The following is a 12,807-nucleotide window of genomic DNA, read 5'->3' as shown; positions in this document are numbered from 1 at the left end:
TGGAGGAGGCAGCAGCCGCTTAGCGCAGCTCAGCAGCGGGGCAGGAGGAGGACGGACACCGCGCTGCACCTGCCGGGGAGAGAGGAGGAACCAGCCGCTGCTTCTTTAACTTTTCCTCAACTTGACGGCGGAGTTGCGGCTCCAGCAGAGTGCGTGAAGCCGGGACCATGCGTGCCAAATACCAGGCAAGTTTCTTGTCGTGCGTAACGGTGTTTTGAAGAGTTGGAACTGTTTGGACAAACTTTGGAAAAAGTGAGGCGAGCCTTTTCTGCTCTCTGCAGACTGAGACTGAACTCATCCCGGCCCGGCCCGGTCCGGTCCGGTCCGCCTCAGCAGAATAATGCCTCGCCCCGGGAGGAACACGTACAGTGACCAGAAGCCTCCGTACTCTTACATCTCCCTTACGGCCATGGCCATCCAGAGCTGCCCGGAGAAGATGCTCCCCCTCAGTGAGATTTACAAGTTCATCATGGACCGGTTCCCATACTACCGGGAGAACACGCAGCGGTGGCAGAACTCCCTGCGCCACAACCTCTCCTTCAACGACTGCTTCATTAAGATCCCCCGCAGACCGGACCAGCCCGGTAAGGGCAGTTTTTGGGCTCTGCACCCGAGCTGCGGCGACATGTTTGAGAACGGGAGTTTTCTGCGGCGCAGGAAGCGTTTTAAAGTGGGCGGCATGCTGGTCACGGACCCGCTGGCGCCCAGTAAGCAGCAGGACGCCGCCCACTACCTGCAGCAGCAGGCCAAGCTGCGGCTCAGCGCGCTGCACGCCGCCGCGCACCTCCCGCAGATGACGGGCGGATACAACCTGAGCCCCGTGTCCCAGCCGTCCAGCTTCAAACACCCGTTCGCCATCGAGAACATCATCGCCAGAGAGTACAAGATGCCGGGCGGGCTGGCGGCCTTCTCCACCACCGGGTACCCGCTCCACAACCAGCTGACCCCGGCGTGGCCGCACATGTACGGCTCCGGGATGATGGACACCGCGGCTCCCATCTCCATGGCCACCAGCGACTACTCGGCCTACGGCATGCCGCTCAAGTCCATCTGCCACGGCGGACAGACTCTCCCCGCCATCCCGGTGCCCATCAAACCCACGCCCGCCTCAATGCCGGGCCTGCCGGGGCTGCCCACACACATCCCGGCTTTCCTCGCGAACTCGCCCCAGTCTCTGAGCCCCACCTCCCCGCAGACTGCCACCGGCCAGAGCAGCCCGGCCGGTCCCGGAGAGGCGCTGTCCTCCTCGGCCTCCGCGGCGCTGCAGTCCGCGGTGGCGGTGCACTGACGGGAATCTGACTTTGTTCTCTTTTTATAAAAAAAAACTCTTTAAAAAAGGGAAAATGACAAACTTCTTCAAGTCCAAAGCAGTGTTTCATCTCCAGGACGCAAAGTGCGCAAATGCGTTAATTATTCGGATCTTTTCGTTGTTTTGTTTTTGAAAAGAAAGAAACCTCAAAGCGAACATGTTCTCCATCACGTAAAGAAACAGCAGGTTGACCTCTGACCTCCTGTAAACAACAACATCATCACACACATTTCCGGTGAAACGTTCGTTTTGTTTGCAGACTTACGTGAGAAAGTCAAGTCATTGTATTCCCTTTTCTTTTCTTTTGCTCCACATTCCTCCACAGCGGACTGACTCGGCGCTCCCGGTCGGATCGTGTCGTGACAAATTATCCGGATCTTTTGTGTTTGCAGCCTTTTCTTCTCAGGCTGAAAGAAAAGTCTCAGATTAATGACTTTTAAACGTTTCTTTCACTGAGGCCTCTCTGCTGCTTCTCTTCTGCTCCCGAAACAAAAGTTAAACCCAGAAGAAGTCGATGTTTCCCACTTGCAGGATGAGAGAAGTAGTTTTCTTCCTAAAAATAAACGCCACAAAATTCAAGATGAACGTTTTCATATAAATGCAAACTAAAATTTGAACCAAATAATTCGCCTTTTTTCCTGTTTTGGATTTTTTTAATTATTATTTTAAAATCCATATGAACAATCGCAGAGATAAGAAGATGAAATAAGACTTGAAATCATATATTTATGTCAGAGGTTTAAAAAGAGAAACCACTGGAGATATTTGACCATGAATGCAACGATCCACTGTCTCTGATGCACTTTTTAAAAAATGAAATAGATGTTTTTTATTGACAGCGGTGTTGGTTTCATTTCAAGTTTTTTGGGTGTTTTTTTTAAGCTGTAAAATGACCTGCTGTCTGTGTATTTGTACTGCTGCATGCTCCTCCTGTCTGAAAAAGTAAAAATAATTCAGTGTTTGTACATTTTTTTTTGGGCTGAAAGCATAAAGCATGAACATGAACAACGGGCTTTTTATTCCCTGCGCTCTGTCTGCTCATCCAGATCCATTAAAAAACCTTCCTGGAAAAATACACAAAAAACTGTGAAGAGGCCTGTTATTCACCTACACACACACACACACACACACACACACACACACACACACACACACACACACACACACACACTGGTGTGTTTGGTTTTTCACGTTTTCTTCTCATCTTCATTTCATGAGGAGAAATTGTAATTTTCACTCCATTAATCTGACAGCTGGAGTCACTATAGTGACATATTATATTCAGACTTTACGTTTATCTTGAGATTAATGTGGCTTTTGTCTGGTAAAAATCTTGAGCCCAAACTTCAGGATCTGCCTGGTTTCAGCTTGAAGAGCGACTGCATCAAGAAATATTGACCAAATGTGGACATACGGTTCACATTTCTCTAAATGAATGAGAAAAATTATTTCACCAAAATCAGAACGGCAGATTTTTTTCTTAAAATAATGTTCTAATTATAACGTATTAACGGTCATATAACGGTCAGCGTTGAATTTGCACAGTGGTAATTATGTTCATGTTAATTCTGTCAGTTTCTCACATGCTGGAGGATTTTCTCAACATGTAAGAACATGTGATGTGTGTAAATCCTTTAACTGATCTGAAGGCTGGAAAATCCCCAAAAAACAAAGGTATAGGATTTGTACCCGACAGGGACGCTGTAAAATATTTTATATTACGTGTAGTGGAGTATTTATAAGCAGATTTAATTTCCCTGTAAATATCAGTAAAGTAACGGACTGCAGCTGATCTGAGTGCTGCTGTGAATCACTATGAAGATGTACATATATTACATATTCACACACTAACTGTAACAGAAATGAAACATTTACTGTAATTTCACTTGAACAGATTTATAAATATAATAAATATATTATAAAATATATAGAAATGTACTTTGTAACACATGAATATAAAACAAAAACATGCATTTTAAATATTTATTCATGAACAGAATATTTTCAGTTCACATTTAGTACAAATCAAATAAAAATGTCCTCACTATGTTACAAAGTCACAGAGGAGAGTTTTTCCACAACAGTGGTGGAAACTAACGAAGTACATTTACTCAAGTACTATTTTGAGGTACTTGTACTTTACTTGAGTCTCTACTTCTACTACATCTCGGAGGGAAACTTTACTTTTTGTTTGACGTTTATCTGAAGTTTTTAAATTCAAAACATGAAGATTATAAAACATGAAGAAGTTCATCAGATGTTTTGTATGTAAAATATATGAAAGTACCCAACAGTATATAAAATGGTTAAATCGGCTCCAACTCGACCACCTACAGCAGTAAAATGCTAATTACATATTAATGCATCAGAAATAATAATAATATTAATAACACAATATAAAACACTCACTGGGGTCATTTTTCAGCATTATGAGTACTTTCACCTTTGATACTTTAAGTCTATTTTGCTGATAATACTTTTACTAAAGTAAAGTTTTGAATTCAGGACATTTACTTGTAGTGGAGTATTTTCACAGTGTAATTGTACTAAAGTGAAGGATCTGAACACTTGATGACTCTCTGCTTCAGAAACTTTTTTCGTTTCAGAGCTTGAATGACAAAACAATGTAATTACTGTCAAACAGACTCTGCTGGTGATTTCTGCCGGTGGAAAGACTCTCGGAGGTTCCTGTGTGTCCGATAGCATCAGATTTGTCTCTCGGTGTGTCTGTTCACTTTAATCGACTCTCTGCTGCAGTTCCTCTAAACACTGAAAGACGACAGACGGCTCTTCTGCAGAGAGAAAGGCTCGTCTGAAGAGCTTTTTATTCTTCCAGAGTGACGGAGGTCTGGTGTGTAAACACTGGCCGGTTTGTGGAGAGCGGTGAATTAGCAGCAGGCAGCGTCTGGGCGGCCGCAAGGGATTAGCCAGTTAACACTTCCCTGGTGCCAAACACAATTGTGCGCCGTCAATGTGTATAGGTCTTTGAGTGTGTTGCCGAGAGACTGCGACTGTTACCGTAAAAATGTCAGTTTGTGAACACCCCCCCCCCCTCCCTGAGCTTTGTGACCACACACAAGTAAAACAAATGACATTTAAACAGGAAAACTCTCGCAGGCTGTTGTTGACATTCCTGCTCAGAGAAGAAGAGTGAAAGACTTAAAAATACTCCAACAGAAGAAGAAGTCCTGCATTCAAATATTTACTGAGGTAAAAGTAATCAGGAGTTAGCAGTAAAATACACAGAGGCATTAAAAGTAGAAGGTGGGAGAGGAAGAAGAGGAGGAGGAAGGCACGATGATGAGGGGATGAAGGAGGGTTGAAAGTCTCCTGTTGCTCTGCTCAGATTCAAACGTGACCCTGTGGAGGTCTGAAGGGACAAAATCACCGATTTATTGATCGATTGACTTTCATTAAATTGATTGAGACTTTAAACTTTATCAAACCTTAGTTGTGATTCTATTTATGGTCTTCATTGTTTCTGTTTCAATGTATTTTATACAGTTCTTAGCTCCTTTATCAACTCCGTCTCCTAGAAATCACAAATATGTTTGTTCTGTGAACGTAATGTTGGTACTGAGCGAATCAGTTAAATGTTCCCTGACGACGTGTTTCATTTGGTTTCCACCAAAATAGCCAATCTTATAGACCGTCCACTCGTAGTGATTATTATTATTCACCATGGTTTCAGGCTCCGGCAGCTCTTGGTTAAGGTTAGAGACACCATTTAGTCATTTTAGTAATATTCAAAGGTAACTTCCAGGAGACAGGGTTGCCTCGATACAGTAGTTCTTATTGTTACTGGCGGAGTCTGCCATTCCTGTGCTGGACTCAAATTCAAATACTATAGAACTGATATCAACCTCACTGTTTACTGTTACTGCTAATGCTAACACCTAACATGGCTGCTAATGCTAACACAACATGATCCGAGTCGAGGGTTCGCGGGTGGAGCGTGTCACAAGTTGTACAGATGGTAAAACCCTTTAAAGCCTTTTATGAATTACAGTCGCCATCAGGTCTCCACAGAAGCATCAACACCAGCTCACAGTTAAGGGTGTTTATATTTTCTTCTTCTGCTGCTCTGAGATCAGGTCTGTTTGAAACAGCTGCCTGTTTCCTCATCCAGCCGTCGCAGAGCAACATGGTCCTTCATGTGGAGTCCAGTCTTCTCTCTCTGCCAGCTCTGGTTCTGGTCTCCTCCACCTCCTGAGGGAAACATCTGCCTCTTCAGCTGCTAAATGCTGCACTGTGTTCAGCAGCTGGTCTCTGAGTCTGTCTGCTGAGCAGCTCGTGTTCACAGGCTTCTTACGGCTTTGAGACTGAACCAGACAGGAAAACCAAAACTAGGAGCTAAAAGAGGCTGAAAAGCTCAGTCGCGCTGCAGAGATGGAGGCATTTCTCTGATCATAATCATATGCATATCATATCTAATATATCAGCTTTGAAGCACACTTCTAGTATCAGCGTTTTTTCAGATTCTTCCTTCTTTGCGTCCCAAATTTCCTCTCAGAGAAAAACTTTATTAAAGGCCTAAAAAAAGCGTCTTGCTGACTCTGCGTCAGCTGAGCGGACTTAAAGGTGCTACTGCTGAAGGTAAAACAGTTTTATAAGGTCATCTCATGACACTTTACAAATAGAGTCCTCTTTATGTTATTAAACAGCTCCCGTCGTATGTAAATGTATATATTTCTCTTCAGTCTTTCAGACATATAACTATAATTCAGTCGTCTTTGGTCCTCCTGCCTCTTCCTGTCTTATTGACATCTTCTTTCTCAGCATTTCATCATCTGCTGAATTCATTCATCAGTGTAAATAACCCATGTTGCCGTCTGTGTGGCGGGGGCGGGACGCTCTGTGCACCGGCGTGTCATCATCGTACCACCATCATCTTCAGTGCTTCTCGTCCTCCTCCTCCTCAGTCTGATCTCTCTCCACAGGGCCGTCTGTCCGGTAAAGAAACAGTTTGTTAATTAGTGTTTTGGTGAGAGATTCAGGGACACCTCGCCGCCTCGCCTCCTCCTGAAGTCTCTAATTAACAGCAGCGAGGGACTCGTGATTAATTACAGCCCAACGTACGGCGAGTGAAAGGGCTGCTGTCGGACACCCAGCTGATGTTTAACTTTAATTGTGTTTGTGATATTTCAGCGTCGTGTCCGTTTTCACTCGACTGAAACTAAAACATGACATCATGGTGTGTTGTTGTTGTCAGCTGCTTCACAACTGCTTTTTAAAATGTTTCCGTGCCGACGCCTGAAGTGGTTAAGTCTGCAGGGAATGAATGTAAGGAGGGAGGAGAAGCGTGTCACATGTTATTCCTGCAGATGTTTGAATCCCAGCTGAGCAGCTTCTTCTCCGTCCTCCTCAAGAAACTCCCAGTATATTTTAAAGGGCCATCACTTTCCAAAGGCTGATCCGAATGTTGTGGTTGTTGTAGAATATGTAGGAACTGGAGGGAAGTTACCTGTTGAACTGGAGCTCCTGACCCTGGTCTGTCCTGAGGTGTTGATTGACCCCTCCGTGTCCTGATGTGGAAGCTGGAAGCCCTCAGGGCTGATGTGGCCCTTTTCTCCATCTGGAGGGACATTTAGCTCCAATCCTGTTCTCCCAGTAAATGTTTCTTTCCTCCCAACAGTAATCTACGACACCTCGTCAATCTGCACATCTTTCCCTTAAAGCGCTGGGCCGGTTTTTGGCACCTCGGCCTGTCGCGGCAGCTTTGAAGCGTCGTTGTTAGGTGTTAGTTTATGGTCGACCGCTGCAGATAAGATTCCTGAGTGGGCCGTAAATTAAAGTCTTCGCACACAGAAAAAAAACAAGGCTGGAGGCGAAAATACGCAGAGGCCGTTAAACCTGACAGAGTCTGTTATCACCCAACACATTCTCCAAATACAAGAGGATCATATTGTACATACTGATATTCAGTATGTGGACACCCCCGTCAACAGACTTTGGGCATTTTTGGTTCCATTAATGAATCATATAATTATGTTTTCAGACAAAGCGTTCGTCCATCTTCGTGTCAACAGTTTGTCTCTTTCCTGTTTCAACATGACGACGTCCTCGTGAACAAAGCAGCTCCATCATGAAATAGTTTTCCCAGTTTGGAGTTGAAGACCTTCAACCCCATCCAACACCTTTGGGATGAACTACAGTTGTCAGCTCTGCACTTCTTGGTCTCATCACACAAGATTCAACTTGAATATTCACTGTTAATAAAGCTGAATTTCCACTCAGTTTTGTCTCGAAACCTGAGTGTGTTTGTCTGCAGTCACACTATCAGCTGTCCGTCCGAAGGAAGAGAAGCACTACAAGTTTAATTAAAGCATCTGTCTGGCCTGAACAGATCCAGACTTTACAAAATACAACACAGAAATACAACCATGACATACACAATGTCAGTGGTGGGGGAAGTATTCAAATCATCTACTGTAGTAAAAGTACAGAAGTATCCGCAATAAAATGTACTTAAAGTATCAAAAGTAAAAGTACTCATAATGCAGAGCGGCACTATTATATCATTGGATCATTATTATTGGTGTATTAAAATGTATGTGGAGCTTTAATGTTGTCGTCGGGTTACGGTTCATAACCCTTAAATAAATGTAGTGAAGTGAAAAGTACAGTATTTCTCTCTGAGATGTGGTGGAGTAGAAGTAGAAATATTCAAATACAAATGAATGTACTTTAGTTACTTTCCGCCACTGCAAAATATAAACATCCAGGGACATTTAATGAGGACTGCACAAAGGGAAATAAGAAATCAGTAATTAACAATAAAATAGTTTGTGAGTGAGTTTAATAATTGAATCACAAAGAGGAAATTTGAATGAAAGAAAAGAGGTTTTGTAGTTCATTTACTGTCATTTCATCCTGATGTGTGTTTCCTAACACACGTGAGTTAATATTCATCAGTACAATACTGTCGCTGTCCAATCACACCTCCTCCCACCGACCTCATGACCTTACTGCACTTCTTAATACTGTATTTACATCACCGTCTAACAGCTGACGTGTTGAAGAAAACGATTAACATGACTTTATATTTGTTGTTACAGTAGTTATGGTGTGTGTCAAGTTAATAATACTAATAATAAGAGTCTTGATTTAAAGGAAGTCTTGGTGCTGCATGAATCAGTCCAGTATCTGCAGACTTTTACAGTCTTCCTGTGAGTTCAGCAGTTCACTGTGACGGTTTACGGCGCTGAAGCCACCTGACGGCTGCAGGGAGCCACGGCCGACCCCTCCCCTGTCCTCCTCCTCCTCCTCATCATCACAGGTGCGTTATGGGAGGGCGGAGCTGCCTGCCACAAACCATTTAGAGGGCAGAGAGGGGAGGAGGGTGTGTGTGTGTGTGTGTGTGTGGGGGGGGGGGTAGTTAGTGGGCGTGTGAAAAGAAAACGACACTAATTCATTGGCAATAAAAGTCTCCCTCCCTCCTGTTCCCAGGCAGTGCTGTGCTCAGCAGCTTCACGCCCCCCTACCAAGACCCCCCCACCCACGACTAATTGTCAGACATGCGGGGGAGGAACCTGCCGCTGTGCCAGCAGCCTGCGACCACCGCCGCTAATAAGCATCATAATAAACAAACTAATAAACAGCGAGGGTCACCGAGGAGTACCAGAGCTGGAGGAAAGACTGCCAGCACTCAAGGAGCCCTGGGCTTTAATCAAAAGAAGAAATTCAAGTTTCCCACTTTTAAAAGTTGTTTTGTGAAGTTTTTCCTTACCCAAATTGATTAGATGGACAAAAGTCCCTCAATACAACTCAAGATGTTAAAAACCGGAATTATTATTGGTTCAGTTTAGAAGCTTCAAGCCGGGCTCAGACTACAGGAGGTTTAAGATACAGATACAGCGGCGTAGAAACAGCGGCGTAGACACAGAGGCGTAGATACAGAGGCGTAGATACAGCGGCGTAGATACAGCAGCGTAGAAACAGAGGCGTAGACACAGCAGCGTAGACACAGCAGCGTAGAAACAGGCGTAGATACAGCGGCGTAGAAACAGAGGCGTAGATACAGCGGCGTAGATACAGAGGCGTAGATACAGCAGCGTAGATACAGCGGCGTAGATACAGCAGCGTAGACACAGCAGCGTAGAAACAGAGGTGTAGATACAGCGGCGTGGAAACAGCGGCGTAGATACAGAGGCGTAGACACAGCGGCGTAGACACAGCGGCGTAGAAACAGCAGCGTAGATACAGAGGCGTAGACACAGCGGCGTAGAAACAGAAGCGTAGATACAGAGGCGTAGACACAGCGGCGTAGAAACAGAAGCGTAGATACAGCGGCGTAGAAACAGAAGCGTAGATACAGAAGCATAGATACAGAGGCGTAGATACACAGGCGTAGATACAGAAGCATAGATACAGAGGCGTAGATACACAGGCGTAGATACAGCGGCGTAGATACAGCGGCGTAGACGTAGCGTTCACGATCTGCCGTGTCTGCGCGGTCACCAAATTAGTGTTTGTGGAAGACGGAGAACTACTTTGACTCTTAGCTAGTTGCTCTGGAGGTAATATTTTGTGTTTACTTATGACTACACTGTGTAGCTGAACATTGGGCTCAAACACTTGACACACGACTACTACTACTGTAGTATTTTATTATTACATTATAATATATTGTGTGTCCGTTTCTAACGTGAAGTAATGAAGATAAAAACATTTGACAAATGGATCATATACTTCATCAGACTGCATCCAGAAGACGTTAAACTCCACCCAACTTCAGTTTTATGTGTTGGTTCTTTATTTATTAAGTACATTCTTCAGGTTCTTCCGAGCTTCTTACCAAACTTTCTAGCTTTTAGCCTTTCAAGGAAACTATAAAAAGCTAAATATGAATTATAAATAAATGTGGATGCCAATAATTACAACATTATTGCAAATTCTGCAACAGGAAAAAAACCCTGCTGAATATGTGTGTGTGTGTGTGTGTGTGTGTGTGTGTGTTTGTGTGTTTGTGTGTTTGTGTGAGTGTAAAAAAACCTGTTTAGACCAAAGCTGAGAAACATCACAGACGACAAGTTAAACCAGGTCAGAAATCATGTGTTGACTCATTCAGACTGACAGGAATACAGGTTTATCACACACACACACACACACACACACACACACACACACACAGGGGAAAGCCTTGTTATTTGGGTCACACATGAAATCAAACAGATTCACCTCTAGCTGAGACAGATGATTTATTCAGACGCTGGCAGCCGGTCGGCACGGCGACAGATTGTGTTCTTGGTGATCTGCCTGACAGCGCCGAAGGGAAACCAAGAGACGAGGCTCAGCAGAGACCCAGAGACGGGGTTTAGCCTAGCTTAGCTCAGAGACTGGAAGATTGGGGAATGCTAACTCCTTAAACCACAATCATTTTGACATTTCCGTTTGTAAACCAGACAGCTTTGGAGCTGTTGAAAGGTGGATTTTTGTCTTTTGATATCAGCTAGGCTAGCAGTTTCCCCCTGCTTCCAGTCTTTGTGCTAAGCTAGGCTAAACATGTCCTGGACCTAAAGAAATGGATATCTATCTTGTCATCTGACTATTGGGAAGAAAGAAAAGGATTTCTCTAAAAGGCAGAGTGTTCCTTTAACTGTTACAGTAACAAACAAACTGTTAGCTAACTGGAACAGATTGGTTTGGTCCGGCTTCTCTCTCCGGCAGTGATTGATGTCACCTCTTTAGCTGCTGGCAGTGAACTTCTCCAGCGTTGTGAAGCTCTTTTAAAGTTTGGAGAAAGTCAGTCGCCTGATTTGACACCGCGGCTCGGTCCAATCAGATTACAGTGAGTCCCATCAGTCAATCTCAGCAGTGGCAGCAGCCGTCAGCTGCATTTTTGTTGACTTTGACGTGTGACTGCAGCTCGCGCCTGCTTTGATGTTTGTTTCTCCGGCAGCCATGTTAACACCCCGAGAGCAGCGTGGGTCAACAAGTCGAAGTTCCCTCGCAGGTGAGCGATCGATCAATCGCTGTCTGACAGACCTGCTCGTCGTCCCTCCTGTATCTTCGTCCAGACGCAGTGAATAACCAAGAAAAACACTTTCTTTAAGCTGCATTTTTGATGTGATCAAAAGGGTTTTAAAGTGTTTTACGCAGCTGATGTTTTGGAGAAATCGAGTGAAGAAAGTCCCGTAAACTGACGAAGATAGTTACGCTCTATACATATCACCTTTTTTATGGGACTGTCGTGACTCCAGGTGGCTTGCCGACCATCTCATAGTGAATTTAACAGTCGCATCTACGAGAGGAAAAGGCTGAAAAAGGACTCTGAACACTGATCTGAGCTCTGTTTGTTGACGAGGTGTCATCTCTGCTTACAAGAGGTGAAGCCATGAGAGAGTACTACTTTGTCCAGTCTGTCCCAACTCACTGGGCTGCTAACTGCTAACTGCTAACTGCAGACATGAGGCTGATGTTAAGAAAGTCAAGTCAATTTTATTTATACAGCCCAAAATCACAAATCACACATTTGCTTCAGTGGACTTTACAGTCTGTACAGCATGCAGCCGTCTGTCCTTAGCCTCTCGATGCAGATGAAGAAAAACTCGCCCTTTTCTGGTGGGTTTGTGGTTTGTGGGTGGTGACGGTGGGTTGGGGGTGTTGTCAGTTTGGCCCAGCGTCCAGGAACAGGCATGCGCCATCAAAGCCCAGGCCTCTTTCCTTTCTTTACTTTGTCTTTTTTTTATGACCCGCCGTCCTGCACCTGCAGCCTTTTTATCAGGCGAAGAGGACGATCCGAGGCCGCACACATTCACATTCACATGTACAAGGAGAAGATTAGGTCCAATTCAGCCTCCTTTCTTTCTGCTGAGCCTGAAAGGCTCGATGAGGGAGGGAGAAAAGAACAACTGAAAAGACTCCTCTGGTGGTTTCTGCTCCTGAAGGGTGAAAGGCAGAGCGGGGAGAGAAAACAGAGGCCATTGTGTTTCTCTTGAGTGCTAATTCACATGTGATTCCTCTTAATGCACTCGTGAGACTCTTTTAATTGTCTGCGTTTGCATTCAAACGGCGTGTTTGTAGCTTTTTAATTACGGCGTCTTTTTTAACGTGTAATTGAAACACGACCTGTTTAAGTTGAACAGTTGAACGTTTCTAACCTGCTCTGGTTACGTGTTGTCGACGCTGACGAATGACTGCTGACCAGAGGCATTTTGTTCTTTACTGATGGGCTGTATTTATCAAGTGTCTCAGAGCAGCAAATCAGTCCCAACTGGCCCGAAATTCTTGGAGTGACACGTGAAACCACGAGAGTTCCTCCAGGGTTCGTCTGACATTTATGATGTTGACTGAAACACCTCCACAACTGTTAGACGGATTGCAATGAGATGTGGTTCAGACCTTCATGGTCCCCTCAGGATGAACTATAATAACTCTTCATCTAGCGCCACCATCAGGTCAACATGTTGATGTGTCCAATACTTACCTACCAAATACCTGCAGAACTGATGACAATCATCAGCCTCAGCTGCACTCTGTGTTTACTGCTAATTAGC

At 44.5% G+C, this 12,807-nt stretch overlaps 1 protein-coding gene across 1 annotated transcript; it reads left to right on the top strand.

Annotated features, from left to right (window-relative positions):
* Positions 1-340: 340 nt before the first annotated feature.
* On the top strand, positions 341-1,288 carry LOC139287322 (forkhead box protein B1-like). The gene has a single exon (XM_070908299.1). The coding sequence runs from the start codon at positions 341-343 to the stop codon at positions 1,286-1,288; it is 948 nt and encodes a 315-aa protein (XP_070764400.1).
* The last annotated feature ends 11,519 nt before the right edge of the window (positions 1,289-12,807 follow it).

This window comes from Enoplosus armatus, chromosome 1 (assembly GCF_043641665.1).
Source record: "Enoplosus armatus isolate fEnoArm2 chromosome 1, fEnoArm2.hap1, whole genome shotgun sequence".
NCBI lineage: Eukaryota > Metazoa > Chordata > Actinopteri > Centrarchiformes > Enoplosidae > Enoplosus > Enoplosus armatus.
Note: the sequence above shows the minus strand (reverse complement) of the source record. Positions and strands in the feature narration are given on the sequence as shown.